This window comes from Polistes fuscatus, unplaced genomic scaffold, assembly GCF_010416935.1.
Source record: "Polistes fuscatus isolate 324 unplaced genomic scaffold, CU_Pfus_HIC Scaffold4, whole genome shotgun sequence".
NCBI lineage: Eukaryota > Metazoa > Arthropoda > Insecta > Hymenoptera > Vespidae > Polistes > Polistes fuscatus.
The window spans coordinates 492,759-514,924 of NW_025113118.1; the positions used below are offsets into that span (position 1 = coordinate 492,759).

General features: G+C 37.9%; 1 protein-coding gene and 1 long non-coding RNA gene across 3 annotated transcripts in view; one reads left to right on the plus strand and one right to left on the minus strand.

Annotated features, from left to right (window-relative positions):
* The window catches only part of LOC122521273 (UPF0489 protein C5orf22 homolog), a 443,816-nt gene that overhangs the window by 252,580 nt on the left and 169,070 nt on the right, over window positions 1–22,166 (plus strand). For both annotated transcript variants that reach the window (XM_043641860.1, XM_043641862.1), the window contains one exon: window positions 19,950–20,076. In XM_043641860.1, coding sequence (XP_043497795.1) covers window positions 19,950–20,076 — 127 coding nt within the window. The remainder of the gene's footprint in view (window positions 1–19,949; window positions 20,077–22,166) is intronic.
* LOC122521282 lies at window positions 11,963–14,002 on the minus strand. Its single transcript, XR_006304727.1, has 2 exons — window positions 13,188–14,002; window positions 11,963–13,067 (listed from the first exon to the last, which is right to left on the minus strand). It is a non-coding gene; the product is annotated as an uncharacterized LOC122521282 (long non-coding RNA).

The following is a 22,166-nucleotide window of genomic DNA, read 5'->3' on the forward strand; positions in this document are numbered from 1 at the left end:
TGTTGCAGCGCGTGGGCGTGAATTTTGGGTAGCAATCGAGTCGTCCTGGTATAGCCACCAAACCGCAACGTAAATAACTTTCGATAAGCTCGCCTGGTACAGGCTTCTGTTAGTAGAATGTCTTGTGTTTTACATAAAGATTGCCATTAGCGACTTATCTCGTATCCCCTGTGACAAATCTTTTCTTGGCGTCTTATTTTCTTTCTCCCTTATTTGTTTATTTTCTAATTAGGAAGGTATTAATGAATATTACACACGCGATTAGATTATGATGTATATAATATGATTTATAGTAGGTATAGACAAAAGGACGAAGATCAAGATATTTATCTAACATAAGTATCTAACATTTATCAGTAAATACATAAGTATCTATTTACATACATATGTGTTAAATAAGAAATAGGTGACGCGTTCAAACATTTCTCTGGTGAACGTTAAAACCTAAGTTCAAGGTTGACGAAACTGATATTTCCAGGGGGAAGAGAGAAGAAAAGAGGTGGGAAGGATAAAAGTAATGAAAGGTCAGTTTAGTCACGATTGATTACTTTTAAACGGCCGATGTTAACATTTGCCTCGAGGACAGTTCCTTCTTATTCAAGATAAAAAGAGTTTTCGAACAATTCTCGAAGGACTTTGGCAAAATGTCACTCCTGGAATATCAATTCCTTCTCTCCGATCTTTCTTGCGGAAGTTATGACGCAGCCTGGCGTCAAGCAGCGTATTGATAATTAACAGTCATCTACACGGATACACGTGTTGTTTTCGTGTAAAGAACGTCGGTCGGCAGAAAAACGAGAAAATTTAACTCTGTACAACGTTGCCACTTGGTTTTGTGCTAATTGAGCGTACTATGGAAAATAGGGAGGTTAAGTACTCGAGTGACCTCTGATGTCATCGACTCGTTTGGAGCGCGAATGTTCAGCTACATCTGCGTTAGCGCATTTCTACATACATAGATATATACATGCACATAAATACATACATAGATACATACAAGCAGACTAGGCGAATGACGTCTTAAGGAAGTTTCGAAACTGAGAAAATTCCTAGACAGAGACACGAGCTTTGGCAGACGAGACGAGGAGAGGAAGCCCTTTGTGTTTCGCGTCAACGTGACATCGCCTATGCATAGCGTGTCCGTGCACTTTGACGAAAATAGAAGACGAGCCGAGTAATTCATCATCCCGACAGCAGCAGTTCTTCGTATTCGCTCATTCGAGGTGAGCTGCTCAAGCTGGTCGAGCTAAAGTCAAGCTTCAACGATAAAGAAAAAAAGAAGGGTAAAGCTCGGACAAAAAGTTCCGTAGCTCGATCACTGGCGCCTCGTCTCTAGAACGTTCATGTGACTCGATAAGAATATTTGTAGCAAAAGATCGCCGTTGATCCTGTCACATGATTAATTATGATTACGTGCTGGAAGAAAAAGAATATTCTTCGAAGATAGATAAAATTGGAAGGAAATGAGAGAGAGAGAGAGAGAAAGAGAGGAAAAGAAAGAGAGAAAAAGAAAGAGAGAGGGACTGAAACTTTGGCTCTATCCTAAGAAAACTTTCTCAAAGTTCGCAGAAATGATGGGCCAACAAAATTCCTAGCGATAAGCTCGAGCTCAGTTCCGTTATAACGGTTCAACTCATCCCACCAGTTCTTCATTCGCATCCGCTTTTCTCTCCCATCATCATCTTCTTTCCTTCTTCAAGACCGGACATGCGGTTACCATCGACCATCATTCATCATCCAGTACTTTTTGGTACGACCGACAAGTTCCGAGAATGCTGCCGCAATTATATTAAACATAAATCAGTTATAACGAGCGTATAAACGTAGTTATAATGTGGAATATAATTTTAACTGTTAGATAAACGTTTCCCATCCCCTTAACCGTAAATATTTTCATTTTCATATGGTTATCCAAAATTGATAAAGAACATTTGATCGCTTGTTCACTGTGTTAACCAATTGGAATGACTACATATGTATATATGTATGTTACACGTACATAGAAATAAAATAGAATAAAATAAGAAGACAGGAAGACTTAGTATTCCGTGAGTCTATCGCGTGTCCTAGTAAGGCCGTTGCGATTAGTATACGGACGATAAAAGGGTGTTAGTAGAGAGAAAGCTCCTTATTAGGAGATACTCGTAAGAGATACGGCTGTAGCACTCGTTCGTTTCTCTCTCTCTCTCTCTCTCTCTCTCTCTCTCTCTCTCTCTCTCTACTTTTCTTCCTTGCATCCATCTCTTTTTCTTCCTCTTGTGAGCGCTAAAGTCGAATGAAAATGTATGAGAGCGATATCTGCCGAGAGGAGAAGCGAAGGAAAGAAGAGAAGAACGTATGAGATACGATCCTGTACTCTTCTCTCAATGCATCCTATCGTATCGCTAGTGTGTTGCAACTACAACGTGGATCGAGTGGGAATGAAAGGAAAGAGAAAAAGAGAAAGAGAGAGAGAGAGAGGAAGACAAAAAATTAATGGGAGGAAAAAAATATTAAGAGTGAATTTCTCTCGTCTTCTTTATCTTCACTATAGCTATAAAATAAAATCCATCTCATAGATTAGAATATTAATCGAATACGTTCGATCGTAGGTAGTCCGTGGCATGGAATTCAAACGTTCAAAATGTATTCGTCGCATTTCATCTATTTATCATAATAAGAGTATTCTAACGACTCTATCGACACCGATGCTTTAATGAAAAAAGATCAAGATAGTCGAAGTAGAAATGTGTATTATATATACAGGGTAAGTTTCATCGTTCAATTTCATCGTTATTTTTTTAAATGGAATGCTTAATTTTTTTTCTAGATTCTGATCTGAAAGCATCAAATTTTGCATAAAAAACTATGATACTATGTAGGGCCTGAAATATTTTGTTAAGATATTCACAAATAAATTTTTATTATCACAAGTGTTCGAAGTGTTCTCCATTACAATCGATGCATTTTTGTAATCTTCTTATCAAAAAACGTGTGACGTTCTCAAGCGTTTCTGCAGTTTTTGCCGCACATGCATTAATAATACGTTCTTGCAAATCTTAACCGTTATTGGTTGCTCGTGATAAACCTTGTTTTTTAATAATCCACAAAGAAAATAATCTTATGGAGTTCGGTCTGGCGAGCGAGCTGGCCATTTAATTTTACTGCTACGTCCAATTCAGCGGTTGGGAAAAAGTCTATTTAATATTTGTCGTGCTTGATGGGTCTAATGTGCAGGGCAGCCGTCATGTTGATACCACATTGACAAACATTTTTGTAGCGGCATCTCTTCTAATAGATTTTTGAGCGTTTCAGACAAAAAAATGGAGTATTTTCGACTTGTTAACGAACCATTAATGAAGTGAGGTTCAATGATTTGGTGACTAATTATGCCACACCAAACATTCAAGCTCTATTGGTGTTGATGATCTGTTTCACGCATCCAGAGAGAATTTTCTCTATCCTAATAGAGCATATTTTTTAAATTTACATCTTCATGATTTATGAATTAATTATAAACATAATAGTGATTACAGACCTGTTGAATTAGCAATGTAATGCTGAATAACTTATTTGTGAATATCTTAGTAATTATTCATCTTAGGCTCTAGTATCATAGTTTTTTATGCAGAATTTGATGCTTTATCAGAATTCCCCCAAAAAATTAGACATTCCATTAAAAAAAATAACGATGACCTTGATATTTCATAAAAAAATGATCTTAGAAAAAAGTTTTTTTTACCATTACATTTGTCTCCTAATTTAGTTTAATTATGCAGGAAACATTTTTTCATAGAATGTATATTTTACGAGTTATTTTGAAAAGTCACGTTCCATGACTCACCCTGTATACATCTATGGTAGTAAAGATCGGTATCTGTAAACGGCAGACCGCGTGCGAGAACTTTCACGGAAAAGAACATTCCGATAGCACTTTTCCTTTACTAACCAATAATGTCAAATCAATTTAATCACTTACTAAAGATTATTCATTGCTTCTCCCTCAAGTATTTGCAACATCATTTGACTCGTTAAGAGAAATTTGACTTTCGTAAAGCGCGCTTCTTATCGTATGACGAATCTCAAAAAAAATTGCTTTTTTATTACAGTTAAAGACATTTTTTTTATGTATTAGCATATATTTTACATATTTTATTATAGTTAGTAACTGTCTACTTATAGTTGCATTCTCCCATGCATCTTTTATACGTGTATACATGGTTCTCTTGGTTTTTTATATTTCTTTTTTTGCATTTATATATGATATTTCTGTAAACAATTTAATCCACTTGTAATAATTTTAAACGATTGATTCCAAGACGTGTTCTAAAAATGAGTTTTTATTCGTTCATGTTTTACTATGGGACTCCTCGTTCTTCATTTTTCTTGTCAATACTCGCATCCTTTCTTCCTTACCATTAGTATTATCGAAATCTCTCATTTTTAGGCATATTTCGAGAACTCTTGATATTTATTCCTAATCGGATTAAGCTTACTAGAATAAAGAAAAATTATCCTGGACTGTTTTGTTTATCCTCTACCTGATCAGGAGGTATGTCGTCACGGCCATTCAACTAGTAACATTCCTTTGTACTTTTATCGCTAATCCACATACATATGTACATACATGAATACTGTGAACGCATAATATCCTATAATTTCTTACAATAAATAAAAGAGAATAAAGAGCAATCGATCTTTGAGGTTTACACTTATAGCAGTCGTATGGGAAGTATTGTGTGTGTTGCTCGTTGAACGTTGCGTTGATCAAGCTTTAAGTTATCCAAATAAATAATCGTAGTATCACTCCTTTTTCTTACAATAATTGATTACATTAGAATAACTAGTAATGTCGTGTTAAGTGTCTGAAGTTAAATTTGAGATTCGTTCTCGTTATGTTATTTTATCGAACGCTACATATGCTGACTATCTTTAAGGTAAAGATAAAAAGATTATTTAAATTATTTCACTAGTATCAATTACTAATGTTAATGGAAATTTGCAATTACATGCATCACAAAATTGCGGCGATTTAGGCTCGATTACGACTGGATTCTTGAAATGTTTTCTCTCTCTTAATTACAAGAAGTATTTTCTTTGTTTTTTCTTTCTTTATTTCGTCGTATCAGACTGTATTGTTTTATATTTTATATTCACGGATGATCTTAATGAAATTCAATGTATTCAAGGCGATAGAAGATATTGCAGGCGCCAAGTTTATATAGTGTAAAACAGCCAATCAGCTTATAGAAAGAAAAGATAGAAATAACAAGAAATTCTTTGGCTTGTTTGAAATCGCCTCGAATTGTTATCGAAGGAAAAACGAAAACTCTCGCGTGATTCTACGGACATGGATAATCTACTATCCGCCAGGAATTCAGGAGAAGTTCCCAACGTGTTTACACGTTCATTGAATGCGCTTTTATGCGCACTTTAAACCACTTTAGAAGAGAACACAAGCGGTGTTGTAGTGTGAATAGACTATCCATGCTTATTGCAAAACATCTGCTTTTCTTCGTTCGATAAAATGATACTTTATAACGTTGTTTTCTCTTTATACCTTATTAATACTTACAACAACATTGATAAATGATCCTCTAAGAATTGTATCAAGTTGACTTGATTTTTTCTAAATGTCAATTAATTCTTTTGCTTTTTCCTTCGCAAAGTCAATCAGTTCGGCTTTTAAGAAAGTCGATTCTCGTACATCTCGATCGATCACGATCGATCAACGATGACATTCGTTCTCTCGGACGTATTTATCGGCGTTTCATAGAGACGTAAAATCCACGCGATCGTGAGCTTCGTTCGAGACATTGATGAAATCACGAAAGGTACCTTCCTCATTTTAGAAACGGTAAAGGCCAAGGATTATTGAATAGCATGTTCTTGGCTATCGTTAGCCACAATCAGGTTTTACAGGTCGGATCGTAGAAGCACAAGCGGTATCATACTTTCGATGATATTTACGAGCCGCAGAGAGATACGCCTGGCGGAACGATTATTTCTACCGGTGGCACACGAGGAAGAAGATAAAGAAAAAGAATAAGCAAGAAGAAGGGTCCTTTGCCTTAACCAACGTGTTGGTATTTTATTATTTCTATATTATTATCCATTTTGAAAACGATCTCTGTTTGAAACCTATTCGAAAAATAATCCTCTAATATAACAAATTTACTCTTACTGTTATGTTATTTCAATATAAAATTAACGTTACGAACTTAAAAGGATCGTACGATGTATTATAAAATTGGAATAATATGTTAATGAAAAATTATCGATAAAAAAGTTGACATCGAAGAGCAAATTTTATCGACGAGGATGCAAGTACGACGACCTCAGTCGTTTCGATCGGCAAAGCTTGCCGAAGGAGGATGCGGAAGCACGGATTGCTGCTTGGTCGCTGCCTCTTACCCGACCGTGTTTCTGCGTGAGAGAAGAAACCGAATAGCATTGTTCTCCCTCTCGCGAGTAGACGGTGACGTACGTCCACCAAGCGCTCATTATGTTCCCGTTACCCCACCTATCTCCTCACCAAGTTGTATTCTCCGAAAGGCTGTCGCGAGTATTTCTTTGTGTCGTTGTTTACACATTATTTTACTTTGCCTGATGTATCGATTGTTATCAACTCATCTATATTTCTTTTTATTATTATTTTGACGCCCTTATTTCAGATATTTCATAAACATCTTACCATCGTCACATTTTCTGTCACGTATGCCGAACATTTCATTATTACTGAATTATCTAATTAGAAAATAAATCTCGATTGTTGTAAAAATAAATAATATTTTATTTCCTTTACAGTACGGAAATAAAAAATTCGATCACGAAGAAGGTTAATCACACGGCGATGCTACTTTTCTATTAAATATTAAAGAAAAATTAGTTCTAACTTTTATATTTGTTCAAACAATGATAAGTTGAACAATAAAAAAGGTAATTATCGTTGTAGAATAAAAATAAAGAAAAATAAAAAATGCATAAATATCGTTTGAAGAAAGTAAAAAGAAAAAAAGAGGGAGGAGAAGAAAATAGATAAGTAGAGATAAAAGATTAGAGGAAAATAGAAGACTAGTGAAAGAGTTTAACGGCATGGCACGACGCAATGTTCCCGTTAAGTAGTTCGCTTTTCTGGCTTCCTCGATAGAGCGCAAACACCAGCCGAATGAGAAACTCCGGCGTTGGCTCTACCGACTTCCCACGGCTGTTGACATGTTTTGTGTTCATTAGTCGGCTCTTGGGGCTGCAGAAGCAACGGTCGTTGCATAGCTTCGTGCTACGGTGGAGGACGCGCTCCCTCGCACGCTTGAACGAGAACCCCACTCTTTGCCTTCGCACGTATTACGCATCTACGAGAAGTATTTTAGAGACCGAGTCAGAAAAGCTTTTAACCGCAGCGTGAGAAGAGTCCGAATTACGTTAGTTCGTTTTCTCTCTCTCTCTCTCTCTCTCTCTTCTTGCATAAGGAATAATAGTATTAATAGTCTTCTTTGCATTTCATTTCTCGTTGCCACCCATTGTCCGCTCTTTCTCTCCGCTTTAGTATGTAACTATCTATGTGTACTTCTACTTACTTGGACAGGTGGACAGGTAAAAGAAGACGAACATGGAAAGAAGGAAAGTTGTAATTGATTCGAAATCAACGCGTCTGTAGTCAAGTAAAGATAAACGATCTGCGGACGGTTCTGAGAATCGACCTTTTACCAAACGTTTCGTCTCCAATGAAGGAGAACTACTTTCTCTCTCTCTCTCTCTATTTCTTTTTTTCCATCGTTAATCGCTTGATAAATAATCAGTAATAGTATATTTCCCCAAGAAACGAAGAAGAGTATTACGAAAATTCTATCGTCAATCATTTATCACTCATCGAATATAATATTCGCATTTGAAGAAAATCACGTAGAATAGTTCAATTCCTCGATTAGATTTATTGGAAGCAGTCTTAAGTTTAGCGTTATTTTTACGGATAGATAAATCCTTATGAAGTACTCGTTAAAAGACATAAAATGTTCATCCTTCTTCCCCCTCTTCTCACACTTTCTTTCATTCTCGTTCTTCGTCCATTAAATTCTCATTTAATGTTCCGACATATTTTAGGAAAACGACAAGTAGATGAGAAAGCTTGATTTTTATTCTTTCAACAGTGTCCAGCATTTGTAATGAAAACATCGAAGCAAAGAGCTGTAGACTAAGTCCATTAAATACTTGCATCTTCCATCCGAAGCGCAATTATTAATTTTTGCACCTACCATATCTCTATAGCGACCATATGCGCGCTCATCTCGAGATAACTCATGATGCACGAGTTAAAACCTTTCGATGTTCGTATTTTCTTGGCAGAAAATTATCGCGCTTATAAAAAGGCACGTTGCCAGCTTCTCCGATTTCTTTTCTTGACTTTTTTGTATTGTTTTTTTTTCACTCCTTCCTCAAACCAATCGACTCGCAATAAGTAGGTAGGTAGGTATATACGTTATAAATTCCATGTCGTAGCATGGAAAAATAAATCGGTTGAATTATTTATTACCTTATTAAGGCCGGTTAAATCAAACAAATAAGGCGCAATCAAATCGTGCTCTTTAAAGAGCACGTCGCATTGCGATATATCGAATACGTGATGTGTACCATGAAGCACACTGTCACACATGAATATGCAGTATATATTGCATGTATTCTGAAAAGAAGAAAAAAAAAAAGTGAAATAGGAAGACAAACGGATAATAGCCATATGTCGATAACTATAATACGTAAGTTATTTTCTCTCTCTCTCTCTCTTCCTCTTTCTCTTTCTCTTTCTCTTTTTATATCTTTCTTGAGAAAGCTTTAAAATTGCTACGATGTTTAACGATTATCATCACTTTTCTGCTTCTTCACGATGCCTCTTGCTGATGTATCTATTTTGTAGAGATTGTATTTCAAATAAATCACATGAATGTGATGTGAATGAAGGACACATTACTTCGTTCGTCGCGAAGTGATGACAAAAAGTTGTTAGAGATGATATTAATGTGAGATCGAATGACGACGACTCTTCGTTGCAAAGACTCCTTGAGAGAAACGATCATCGGAATCAACGAAGGATTGCTGCCAAGAGAACTACCTATAGATATACAACGCGACCCACCATGTTCTCATCTCGTTGTAACGTCGTGATTGCATTTGTATGGATCTGATCGGCCTAAGAACAGAAGGAAGAAAAGTTAAGAGGGATCAGAAGGATAGAGTGAAAGAAGGGATCATCACGATACATCCTCGTAGAACCGCACCTACGCGCGCATCCAACAAGCCGGATTACCTTCTCTAGGAAGCTGCATCCTCCGTACAATTGGAATCATTATAAATTCATCCTTGATCCTTCTATTTCTTCTCTTTCTTCCATCGTCGTGCTCAACAAGATCCAAGATCGTTTCTAGGAGCCGACTCAAGAGGTCCTGCATTTCGTCACGTCTCTCTAAACCTTGTCAGCTAGATGATAAAATCTCTAGTAATATTTTGATTTTTTTCTCTCTCTCTCTCTCTCATTTTTGTCTGCCTTCTAAATTATTTAATAGGAAAGATTTATTTTATGTATTTGTAATTTTTTGACAATGTTTTCTATATCAAGTTAGATCCAAATAAAATTTTACTTAGTTGTTTTTTACTTTCCGACGGAAAGTATAGGCTTCATAATGAATGCGGAAATATTAAGTTTCGAACGAGTAAAAGGAAGATAAGGTACACAAAAAGAAGTTAAAAAAACTAGATTAAAATGGACAAGAAAAGGAAGGGATAAAGAGGGAGTAAGAATGGTATCCGAAGCATATTTTTGCATTTTGTTAAACGATTGATAATCCAATCCAACCAAAGGAATAATTTATATTACATTTTGTATCATAAAACGTTTCACATAATCTAACGTAATGCGAACGCTTAAAATATTACTTCGATAAATAAAAGTACAATATAATGTTCTTTTTAAATATTAGCCGTCCGTAATGCTTGACGGGTAATTATACTCATTAAGTATAAAAATATAACGGTTAAGCTGTTAGCTCGCTCGTCATCTCAAGTGGCCCATCGAGAAAATGTCTATGAAAAAAAAAAATAAATAAATAAAATAAAATAAAATAAAATAAAATAGAATAAAATAAAATAAAAATAAAACTAATCTTGATTGAGTTGATTTCGCAAAAAGCATTTTTAAGAATTGATCACGGTAGGGTGTACCATTAGGATTCTTATTATTAGAAGGCGCTCGTCGGATTATAAGTAGACACATCGTACATAACTAATAATAGGTTATTACTCATTGGCAATGGGTAGATTAATCTTTCCAGACAAGACTACTCGATAGACTTTCGATCTAGTAAATGTCGTAGAGACGAGGCAAATTCTCATACACCGGCAGCGACTTTTAATGGCGCAATATCGTGGAAATCGGTTAGCGATGCGATACATTCGAAGTTACTATCGAATAAGTTGCTATCGTGAACGACGATATGAAAGGACGATATGAAACACGACGTCGAATTTTCTTTTTATAAGGGATGTTAAGTTGCACGTACGTATATAGGTAACGGTACGAAGAACGATACGGCTTTGACGCGATCCTTCCTACGTCCACTCTCGGTTCGTCGATAAATCACTGTATTTTGCGACAACGCCATGCGCGCATCCTGCGCGAGAGCAAGGAAATTATGGTACTTTTACCATTCTCACAACGTCCCGTACCATTCCCGCAATCATCGATCGACCGTGACTAATTTCGTTCTATCGGCTCTATTAGATGGTAACGCTTCGAATCGACCAAGTTCCCTACGATAAATCTTCCGATCTCTTCAGATGTCTCGCCAGATCCTTTCTCGTTTGAGACGAGAGAAATCGCGTCGATGTAAGAAACATCATTGAGCTTTTCCTTATGTTTATATTATGTTGAATAATTTCAAAAAGGAGAAATTACATCTAATAACGAACCCACTTATCTTCACGACCAAGTAAATCGTTTATTCCTTAACACCATTTTAAGTTCTTTGTATATTACGATCGTTTGTGAATTAACAATAGCTTCCACTTCCGGCTAGATAAGAGTCCCAATATTTAATGCTGTTTATCGTTAGCGAGAAAAGCTACAGAGGTATACGTAGGCTGCTTAATGATGGATCGTACGTCGGCGTGGTTAACATTACGTGGGTACAAAGCGTTGATATCTTTCAATGGGGAATCTACATTCCTAGATCCTCGCGATGTCGCCATACCCGTGCCGTGGAGAGTGACTCTTGGGAAACGTAATTCGCCAGCGCGTACAAATGTCCCGTGATTCATGTGCCACGTGCACCGTTTGCAGCTTCATCGCGGAATCACCGACTGCAGGAACGAACAGCTACGACTACGAACGTATACGTCTACTGTACATACATGTATGCATACATACATTGAACACAGCTACCTATGAACGTAGCTATGTTTCTTAGTTTCCTCGCGTGCTTTGTTTTCCGCAGCTTTCCAAGAATTCTTCCATTGTCGTTCCTCCGTTCCTCAATCCCGGAAACGACTTAGCAATTTCGCTGCTTGTCTTGACGACAACAGCAAACGATGTACAGTGAAGGGCTAAATAAAGAGACAGTCAGCCTACCAATTTTACTAAACGTATTCAAGATTCTTGAATCAGACGCTCGGTGCGACGAAAGACGAAAGTATTAGCGTTCGCAAAAGTAGTAGCAAGGAACGTCTTTCAAAAGTAAAGGGTCATTAACGGCATTTAAATGCGCGGAACGTTCATAGCACGACGCTCCCGTCGACTAACGAGCCGGCGGAAGAGTTACGAGTGGCTGCTGCTCTGTTTACGTTTACGATATCAACGACATCACTTACCAACGGAGGAAATGTTCGCTATTAGCGCAGGATTACCCGTTCGCATGGCAGCAACACGCTAATCCCTATGATTTCTTTCCCCTCATTTCGCCTTGTTATCTCTTCTACTATCTTCCTCCATATCTTTTTATTCTTGTCTCTATCGTTCTCCTTCTTTCAAAGCTAAGGCACGCGCATGTTTAAGTCGATCCGTCCACTTTCCTTCTTGTTCGCGTTTACTTATGTATACGTGTATACGTACTCTCGATGCTCAAGGCTAAAGTTTTCTTTCCTTTGAACTACCTTCTGGACCTAGCCTTGAAACTAACGTGGAGTAGTATCGCATGTCCCTCCAACTCCCTCTTTTAGTTACGTCCCGATACCACCAGAATATTTTCTCTTCTTACTCGCGGCCTCCCGCTGCCGTCGCTTTTTCTTCCAGGTATCCTCGCGCACATCCTCCGTTCGTGATTACCGTAATTTCCTCGGCGCTACGTCACGTTGCACCTACTACTACTACTAGTACTACTACTACCACTACTGCTACTACTACCTTTTCTTCCCGTCCTGCCCGGATCCGTTGGGAGAAATTAGTTCCACGTACGCTCCTCTTTCTCTCATCTTTCTTCCACTCTACACCACTCGATCCTCTTTTCCTCTTCTATATCCTATCCCTTCTTTTCCCCGTGAAGATTCGTCGCGTAGAAAGACCGTGCCACGTCGATGCGGGCTGCGATCCACTGGAATCGAATCATCCGAGGAATCCATCTTTCTATCTTCGTCGCTCCCTCGATTCAAGCTCAATTTCCTCTCTTATTACCGGTTTTACGAAACGCAACGAGCAATACACGCCCGTCTCTGGGGTAAATGCCGCTGCCTTAGTTCTACGGTCAAAGCCTCCGAGTCTCTAGCGCGCAACGAGTTCCTCGAAGAGAGTCGATTAAGCGGAATCCGAATTGATGGATAACACCGAGCCGTACAAATGGAAGCCGTACCAAGAAGTATCTTTTTGTAATTACTCCGGTAGAGCCACTAGTCACTTCGTACTCCAGTCGATTCCCCATAAGAGAACTACGTTCGCATGCGTTCTCTCTTTCTCTTGCCTTTCCTAGATCCTTTGTAAAATCTTTCGACATTTTTTTTCCATTTCTTTTCCTTCTTCTTTTGAATTACGCGTCGTCTTCGAGGCCGCTTTGTTTCTACCGCTGGAAAACGCTTTGTCCATTAGCCATGCGACTCGTGGAAGCCATAAATCCCTAGAGGCAAATTAAATGACAAGTCCGTACGCGAGAAAAAGAGAAAGAGAAAGAGTAAGAAAGAAAAAGAGAATGAAAGAAAGAAGCGTGTAGTTCGAAAGGATTCTCGTTAAGACTCACATCTCGATCCTATCCTTCTTTCGATTCTTCTTCTTCTTAAGCTTGCTACGCGCTAAGACGTTCACGGAGCATTTCCGTTAGTGCCGCGTCACGATTTCACTCCCTGCTTATAATTTTCAATTATCCTCTCGTCGAGTACGACGAAATCGTATTTCATCAGCAGCAACCTCGGTTACGATGGAGGAGGTTCGTTCGTTCGTTCGTTCCTACGTTCCTTCGTTCTACTCGCACGGGTGTTCGTGACATCGCGATTGCATTCGCGATTTCTTGCGACTCGACTACGATCGGTAAGGTAATGTAACGAGTGTCATTAAGCGACATTCACTTAATTCAATTATTATGGTAGCCGTAGTTCGTTCAGGACTCACTCATTCTCTCTCTTTCTATCTGTCTTTTTTCACTTCGCCCTTTTTTCCTCCGCTCGCCCTCTCTCTAGCATGCGGCATAAATTCTGCAATCGCGATTAAAGCCAAGACCTGACTAATGCGCCAAGGAATTATTCTATTAGAGCGAAGGTACATTAGAGAGCCGTTCTTAGAAAAGTACCAGAGTACGGTGAGTTCAGCCGCGGCTAATAGGATGCCCATTAGATACGCGGAGAAAGAGAGAAAGTAGAGGGAAGGCATTCGCGGCACACGGCGAGTGCCCATAAATAAGACTGCGAGGGCCAACAAGACGATAATGCTCGCGGGGGTGCTATGGGGCTAACGTTAATTCGCTACGGTGCATCTACCAACCAAGAGCTGTCCTCGTTGCTTCGAGGGGGGTAACTTCGAATCTCACTCTCTTCTTCTTCTTCTTTCTGGCAGTGATCACCTGTGAAGTAAATTAATAAGAAAATATATATATATATTTTTTTTTTGTAAATATAATCCTTAATACCGTTTAATTAATAATTTTAATTATATCTAATTAAACGAGGAATTTGTCTCAGTAATTTCTTTTCTTTTTTTTAAATTATAGGCACGTTTCAGTCGTTCAGCATTTAGATTAGAAATTTTTTCATTCTCTTTAAGAAAAATGGTCTATAAATTTTCTCTAGCAAAGAAGCAAAGGGCGTTGAGAAAGTGAGACGACCGGTGGGGATAAGCAAATAACGGTAATTTGTGTCGGCTTGAGTGCTAGGAAGAGGGTAAGAAGGAGGAAAAGAAGGAAGAGAAGGAGACATCGGCCTATAGACAACGAGCTATCTCCCTGTGACGTTAACTCGGACCACGATATTATCGTTTAACAAACGCTCGAGGTAAACCACGACCTTCGAACTTTGTTTTTTTCGAAAATATTTTACGAAGTAACATTGTCACGCTGTCACATCGTTGTGGTTTTTTACTTGGAATAAATTATGGTTTTTAAGTAAATTGTTTTTTTTTTAGAATCTCTACAACTTAAACGCTAATAATTACATCTTTTGAAATAAATATTGGTTGAATATTCTCTGAACAAAATTTCGCAAAGAACCTTTGGATTCCAGTTTTGTTTCAGGTTTCTCTTTTTCCATTTCTATCACTTGGCTGCGATAATGGATATTAGGATTATCAAATCCGGTGACTGTGATGTCGGTCGTAGTTTAGTTAGACGACCGCAAATAAATAAATCCGATCTAGCTTACGCGTTAATAAGAAATCGATCGTTTTCTTTCCTAATGGAAACCTATAGATAAGATCGTGCAGATAAATGGAATTGATTTATATGTACGTAGGTGGTAAAAGGGGAACGTGCGTGTATCTACGTGTAGTATAATGTATCGAGCCGTTCAGTTTTCGAGGGATACATTTACAATGTAAATATATTTCAACGATAATGATGTTTCACTTAGATCTCCCGTTTGTTCGATACATATAGTAGGCAGAAACCTATTTGCGGACATACGTTCATGCTATTTATAATCTAAATATAGAGATATATCAAACATTTTATATATATTTAATATATTATCGAGAAATGACATTTTTGAAATTTCCAAAATTGAAAACCGTGTAGCACGGATAGGTCATCTATAAATAAAAGAAGAACGGCTCACCTTTAAAATGTCGCTAATTAAAAAGATTACAGAACTATACGGTGAGTATGAATCAGACTCGAAGCACGCGACGTGGTCGCGTGTCATAGCGAGACTTTCCATCTAGTACGCGACTCATCGCATGCGTGAAATCAAGGAGTGGTCACGCGTTGTCTCTCCGCCCGTCCATCTGTTCTATTCCACCTCTTATCCTTCCTTTTCTGTCGTTTTCTCGCGTCACGACTTCTATCTCTCTTTTTCTATCTCTCTCTCTCACTCTCTATCTTCTTTCCTATCCATTTAGCAAATTGATTCCATAACATAACCTGAACGAATATACGAGCATGTTGCTAATGCTTTAAACGTCGGGTTACCGGTGCACGCATGGCTTGTCCGGCATCGGATAAATTTTGCGGAAGACCACCCTCGTCAAAACGAACGCAGAAACACAGAGAAAGGAAGAAAGAGAGAGAGAGAGAGAGGAAAGAAAAATACAAAAAAACGAAAGAAGATAAACGAGAATAGGGCGAAAATCGTTCACGTTAAAAGAAATATTTTGTTTGCGTGATCTTCGAAACGACACGAAGAGTCTTCCAGTGTACCCATATGTATATATGTATATATATATATATATATATATGTACATGTATATGTATATTTACTATAGCTGAAAGAGAAAGAAAGATTCTCGTGGGCGAACGATAAAGATGTGTACGCGAAAGGATTTCATAATTAGCTGATGTGAGAGAGAAGTGTATTTTACTTGGCGACCGATTCGCAGCTGCCTTCGACGCTGGCAGCGTGTGCGAGCCGATTAAATCGATCGATGTGGTAATTAAGTGGCGATTAACGAAGTCTCTCCACGATCGTCCTACCTCTTCGCGATTCCATCGACTTCAAATACGTGTATCATATGTGCGCGAGTGCGCGTGTATGTGTATGAATATATGTATGCGGCTTGAGTGTGTATTCGTATTTACGTAGGTATATGTGAAAAAAAGTACGAGTCTTCCGTAAAAGAGCTTTTAATTAAAAATATCCACTATACGTGCGCAGCCTTTAACTCAAGCGAATTAATTCGATTTCTGAGAGTTGCTTTTTGCAGAAACTCGACTTCTCTCGAATATAGAGTTACCTATCGAAAGTTTATTTCGTAAGTTTACGACGAAGTTGAAAATTCTTTACCAAAAGTAAGTTTTTTTCTCTCTCGTTCTCGTACATAATTATTGTTGTTATTACAATAAAAAGAAATTGCCAAAAGAACGATGTGTTAGACCGAAGATAATTCTTATTCATAACGCTTAGTCAGCGAAATCCGTGTAACGTCGACGGAAAAAAAATGTAAGATAATTATTGAGAATGAAAACGGTGCGAAATAATTGATCGTCAAGATTAATACGAATCGTCACTTTGGCCTCATACTGAACAACAAGATCTTTTTATTCCTTCTTATTTTTCTCTACTTTCTTTCTCTCTCTCTCTCTCTTTTTTATTCTTCATTTTATTTTTCTGCAGTGAACATTATAAAAATAACGTTTCTTTCTTTATAACAGATACCTATTTTCTTCGTAAAGTGTTTGGAGCTCGCGTGAAAAAGCGCACGTTAGAGCCTTCGAAATTTTTATCACCGAGACCAGACTGTATAATTATTGAACAAACGACTCGGTCAGACGTCTCAGAAATACACTTTTCCTACCGAGTTGGCAAAGATATTGCAAACACGAATCGACTGACGAACAAAACTTCGTATTTTATTTCTCAAGGAATGGTATTTTTCAATTCCAGAATGAACCACAAAAAATATATACATGTGTAATAAAAAATTACTTAAATTATATTAGGATCATAAAGTTTGATTAGTGATTGAAATGTTAATCGTATATTCACTATAAACGCATTAGCACGCAAGGCGACACGATTAGATTTTGAAACCTTTCGCTTTTACGATCGCCATTTGATTCATCCGGCGTTTTATTATCCGCCAGTGCGAAAGATTGCGTAATCCTTTTTCCATTGCGTTTCTCGACGATTACTTTCAAAATTCGCGAAGCGTAAAAGAAGGGGGCCCGAAGGCGCAAAAGCGACTCTGCTTCTCGAAGACATCGTAGGCGTTTGACGATTTTTACCTCTCTCTTCGATTCACTAAGCAGCTCGAACGAGACGAGAGGAAGTTCTATGAAAGTGATTCATAGAAACTCGACGTAGTAATTAATGACCGTTTCACGGTGGAATCGTTCGTTACGTGGGCGGTCGAAGGTAAGATATTTTCTTGGACGATATTACTCGCACGCGCAAACACTACCGATGTAAAGCCGAAGGAATCAATTCGATCTGCATCGCTAATCGATTTATTTACGAAACTAAAAGTTTTAATAATACGAAAGAAAATGAAGGAACATATCGTCGAACATACGAACGAATAATTTCCTACGAATCATTGAAGCATCAAATTAATAATGAGAAAAGAAATATAAAATAACCAACTCTTTGGTATTATTTTACTTGCAGAATGAATCGTTAATTACTCGGAAACGTGATAATTGTATTCCACGCGATGGTAGCCAAGCTATCGGAAACCTCAAACTTAATTACTTACATCGAATGAGTTACAAGAAGTAAAGATGGTAGGTTATCAGTGAATTTTAATTTTCAAAAGGCTGCGATGCTCGATCGTGAAGTTCGATAGCCGATATGAAAGCGCAAGGGGCGGAGTTTCCTTCTCTTTTTATCTTTATCTTACTCATCGTCCCGATGATGTAGCTTTATTCATTCACCCGATCACTCGACAGAGAGTTCTTTACTTATGTTGCTCGAAGAACAATTTATTACATCGATAGCGGAGACTATCTTAACATCGCATACATATTTCCTTATTCAAGAGGCACGTAAGAGAGGCAGCTCTTTCAAACAAGAAGATAAAGGTAATTGTAGGTTTTCAAATTACTTCGACAAGAAAGCAGATTTGCCATTTTTTAGATACGGTCAACGATTTAATAATAAATCGTTTAAATTTTCATATCCCAAGAGACGTCATCGAAGTTGACCAAATTTTCAAGAATCCCAAAAGCTATACACTCGTGTGAAGGATTTTTAAGAGAAATCCTAATTTTTCTGCATCTTCTTTCTCCTTTTTGCTTTTTCTCGATCATTTCTCTCCTTCTTCTTACGAGATGCTCTTACGCGTAAAAGGCGTTCTCTGCTCCTTTTTGTTAGGGGCCCAAGAAACGGGCCCTCCGGTACACGAGGCCATTAATATTATTACTGAGCGAGAGCGTGTAGGTATCATTATCGCGGAAGATGAAGAAAAGGAGGAACAGAAGATGGAGAGTGGAGTGAACAAGAAGAAGGAGGAGGAGGAAGCCATGGTGGCCCTGATGCATGTTCCTACGTACCCTTCCGCCCCCTTTTCTCTACCTTCTTCTCACGAGGAGGCTCCTCGATTACGCGGGCATTCGAAATTTTCAAGACTCTTCCGACAGCACTGGGAATCGCTCTCGAAATTGATGTAGCTCGACCACGCGATATTACTTCGACTTCGGTGGTGTAATGCTTTACGTGCTCGAGCTGCTCGATTTTTATCGCCGTCTCCTAACTTACATTCTACAATATATCTCCGTTCTTTCTTTTCTTCTTTTATTTCTTATTTTATTTTTTTTTCCTTGCTCACTTGTTACCCCTCATCATCGAGCAATTTTTATACGATAGAAATGCACAATTTGTAATAATTAAAAATTGATCAACTCCATTTATTGTCTTTTCTCAATTTTTTAGCTTATATAGTAGTTACATCGATGTAATTGATGAGTTTAATAATATGTTCATTTACCTGTTGTAATTATTAAAACATTTCGTTTTGTCTTCGTACACACAGTTTAAATTTCTTTTTATAATTATATACCTATCGGCCATCGCTATTTCGACGTATAACTGATAAAGAAAAGCGATTCGATGAACACTGAGAATCGATCCTTTTGGTCTTGGATCTTTGATCGCTACAGTCGGATAATACTGTGTACCGTATCGTACGAGTGCACGCAAATAGATGGCATCAAAGTGAGTGACAAGTAAGAAAAGGGACAAGAATAAAATGTGAGATGACAAGTATCGACGTCGTAAAAGCGACAAGCGTGTCGACATCGCACATATCACTGAAGAGAGAAATGAAATAGAAAGAAAAATTTAGAAGAAAGAGGGAGAGAGAGGGAGAAAGAATGAGAAAGAAGAGAAAACCTTTCGATTTATTGCCAATCACGATGTGACCCGTATTAACCCTCTCAAGTTCCTTTATATCTCGAGAAAGGAAAAAAGAGGTGAATTCGATAATGTATCCCTTCGAATCCTTTCGCATTACGATCTTCGAAGAATTGAATAAATCATCTGACATCGATATATATATATATATATATATATATATATATATATATATATAATATTATTATCTTAACGCGATATCCTCTTGTTGAATAGATAAATATCCGAGATAATAAGAGAATCTTCTTTAAAGATTATCGCACGGTTAGTCGCAACGCATTAGTTGCGTTTAATAGTTCGAGTCAAAGGGAAAGATAAAAAGAAAGAAAGATTTACGGTACCTATCATAAAAATTCTCTTCTACTTCGCGTCATCTTGAAAAACATAATTATAAAAGAACATATTTGATATTGATAAGAGAAGGGGTGGCCGATATATACGATGGTAGAAATATAAGGATCGCTGCTTCAGTTCTTAACGTCTAATCTGCTCACAATTCTCATTTGTTACAGGCTCACGTGCAGCGAATCTTATTTCCTCAGCGAGTGCCTATATGCTCCATTCGAAGATCTTGAGGATGTTCGCGAGGTCACTCTACACACGATAACCATTGGTTCTTTCATCGAAGATCCTGGGAAGGTGAGTGGTTATAACGTCAGCTTCGACCTACCGTTATGTAAACATTTTCTTTTTACGCTCGAATGAGCTTTCTCAAGTGAAATCGTTTCTCCTCGTTTAAACCGTTGTCCACCTATTTAGTCTATGTCTGTGTATAAATATGTATATATGTATATAAGTGTAGTGTATTTCCTTGTGTATTCCATCGTCCAGCTATGAGCATTACAAAATCAAACGACGCCAGGAATAATAATGACGTTTGTCCGAAGAAAATGTACCATCCATGTAGCATTGGCCAGACGAATCGAATCTTCGACAGGTACCTTCTACGATTGGAATAGAAATAACACACGGACTCATACGTCGATCAACTGTGTTTTGTATTTGTTTCATGTTAAAATTGTTCTCGAGGTCGGCTTCTTTTTTATGTCTTGTAGTAATCAAACGATCATCCTGATAACATAGCACCCGATAATAACCACGGGTAAATGCATTAGTGTTCCACTTCAAAAGACATAATGAACCGAAACTTATTCGTTGATGCGTGTAAACAGGATTTCTAATTGGTCGATCAACGGAGTCCTTATGTTTAAAAACGAGTCCTCTCGTTTCTCCATCAGCGTTCGCCAACGTTCTCCAACGCTTACAACTTTATACAAGCGGCGCACAGTAAAAGAGGTCGATAGCGAAATAAATAAAAAGACGGCTAATTGCATGGCCGGTTCGCTGTTGGTTCATTCGTCGACCTTTCTTATCTTACATGGACGTCGATTAAAATTACGTACGACTACGAGTGTGTGGTAGCCATTTAATCACCACCAACATCACCACCACATGTAAAAGCTACGGTAGTGCAGCAATAGCATCTCAAACGGTGCCAGGGCCGGCCCTCTCCTTGGCTCGCTAATTAAATGCAACAGCTAATTAGATAACTGATAAGAGGTTATAGGGACCTCTAAGAGGTTCCCCGTATTTTTGGTTCCTTACCCTTTTTCCTACGGCCTTTTAACTCTTTTATTTTTTTTCTCTTCTTCTCTTTCTTTCTCCTTTTCTCTTTGTTTCTATTTTGTTCGATTTCAATAGAATGAAATTCGAAACTTACCTTAAATTCCTTGAGAGTGACCGTGAAAATTCAAAGGTTTCCTTTCAGACGGCTTAGTCGAAGAGATATACAAAAATCCAATTAATGACCCACTTTTTAAATATACTCCCGGGTTTTTCCATGAAGCTCTAAGACTCATCATTTGATCGTCAAGATGTCTTTTATTTTTGTATAGTACCTTTTTTCCCCAATGTTTGCACTGGTTTCCATTAACTAGTCGAAAAACTGGTTCACATTTCGCTTCTCACGTCTTATTACTTGGCCGAGGGAGAGATATCTTGTTACTTTATTTATACATTAATAGCCTTGGTTAGTTTTAATTACTTGTCGTTCCTAAATGATTTATGAGTTACCAACTGAATGCTCACTCATGAATGTTAACTACTGATCTGGTTTCTAATAGCTACCGTTTCGTTTTAAATGTAAAATTTTCCAAAGATCATGGTTAAATAGGCTATTGGAAATTGAGAAGACATCGTTCATGTCAAGTCGATAGGAAAAGACTTTTTGTTAACAATAACGACAATTTCTCTTCAAAGAGTGCAAAACCGTTTGAAAAGAAAGAGAAAATGTCGTTACTGTTTTAATACTTGAGTAGTCTCGATCACCATGACAAATTGTCAGAAGCTTGAAGCGATCGAAGGACGTTGTCAGAAGAAACAAAGACTATGTTACCATAAGATTGTCGTTCCAAGGCTATCGCGAGCAGACTCGAATAATGGTCATGGTGGTGGCGACTGTGATGATCGGACAATTCCTAGACACGGCAGCGAGCATAAATTATTCAGACGACGTAGCAAAAGCGATTAATTTTATTGGCCAACGTCCCGGATATGGCTCGTCTGTACCTGTCACCGTCGCTTTGTTGCAACGTCGTAGTATCCTACTATGCTCTCCGTTCCACGATTATGCGCCAGACCAAGCTCTAACACCTTATTAACGTTGGTAGTTACGCGAATGCCGGCCGCAGGAAAGTTGCGCAAAATCGTTTACGCGTGAAGAGCTTTCC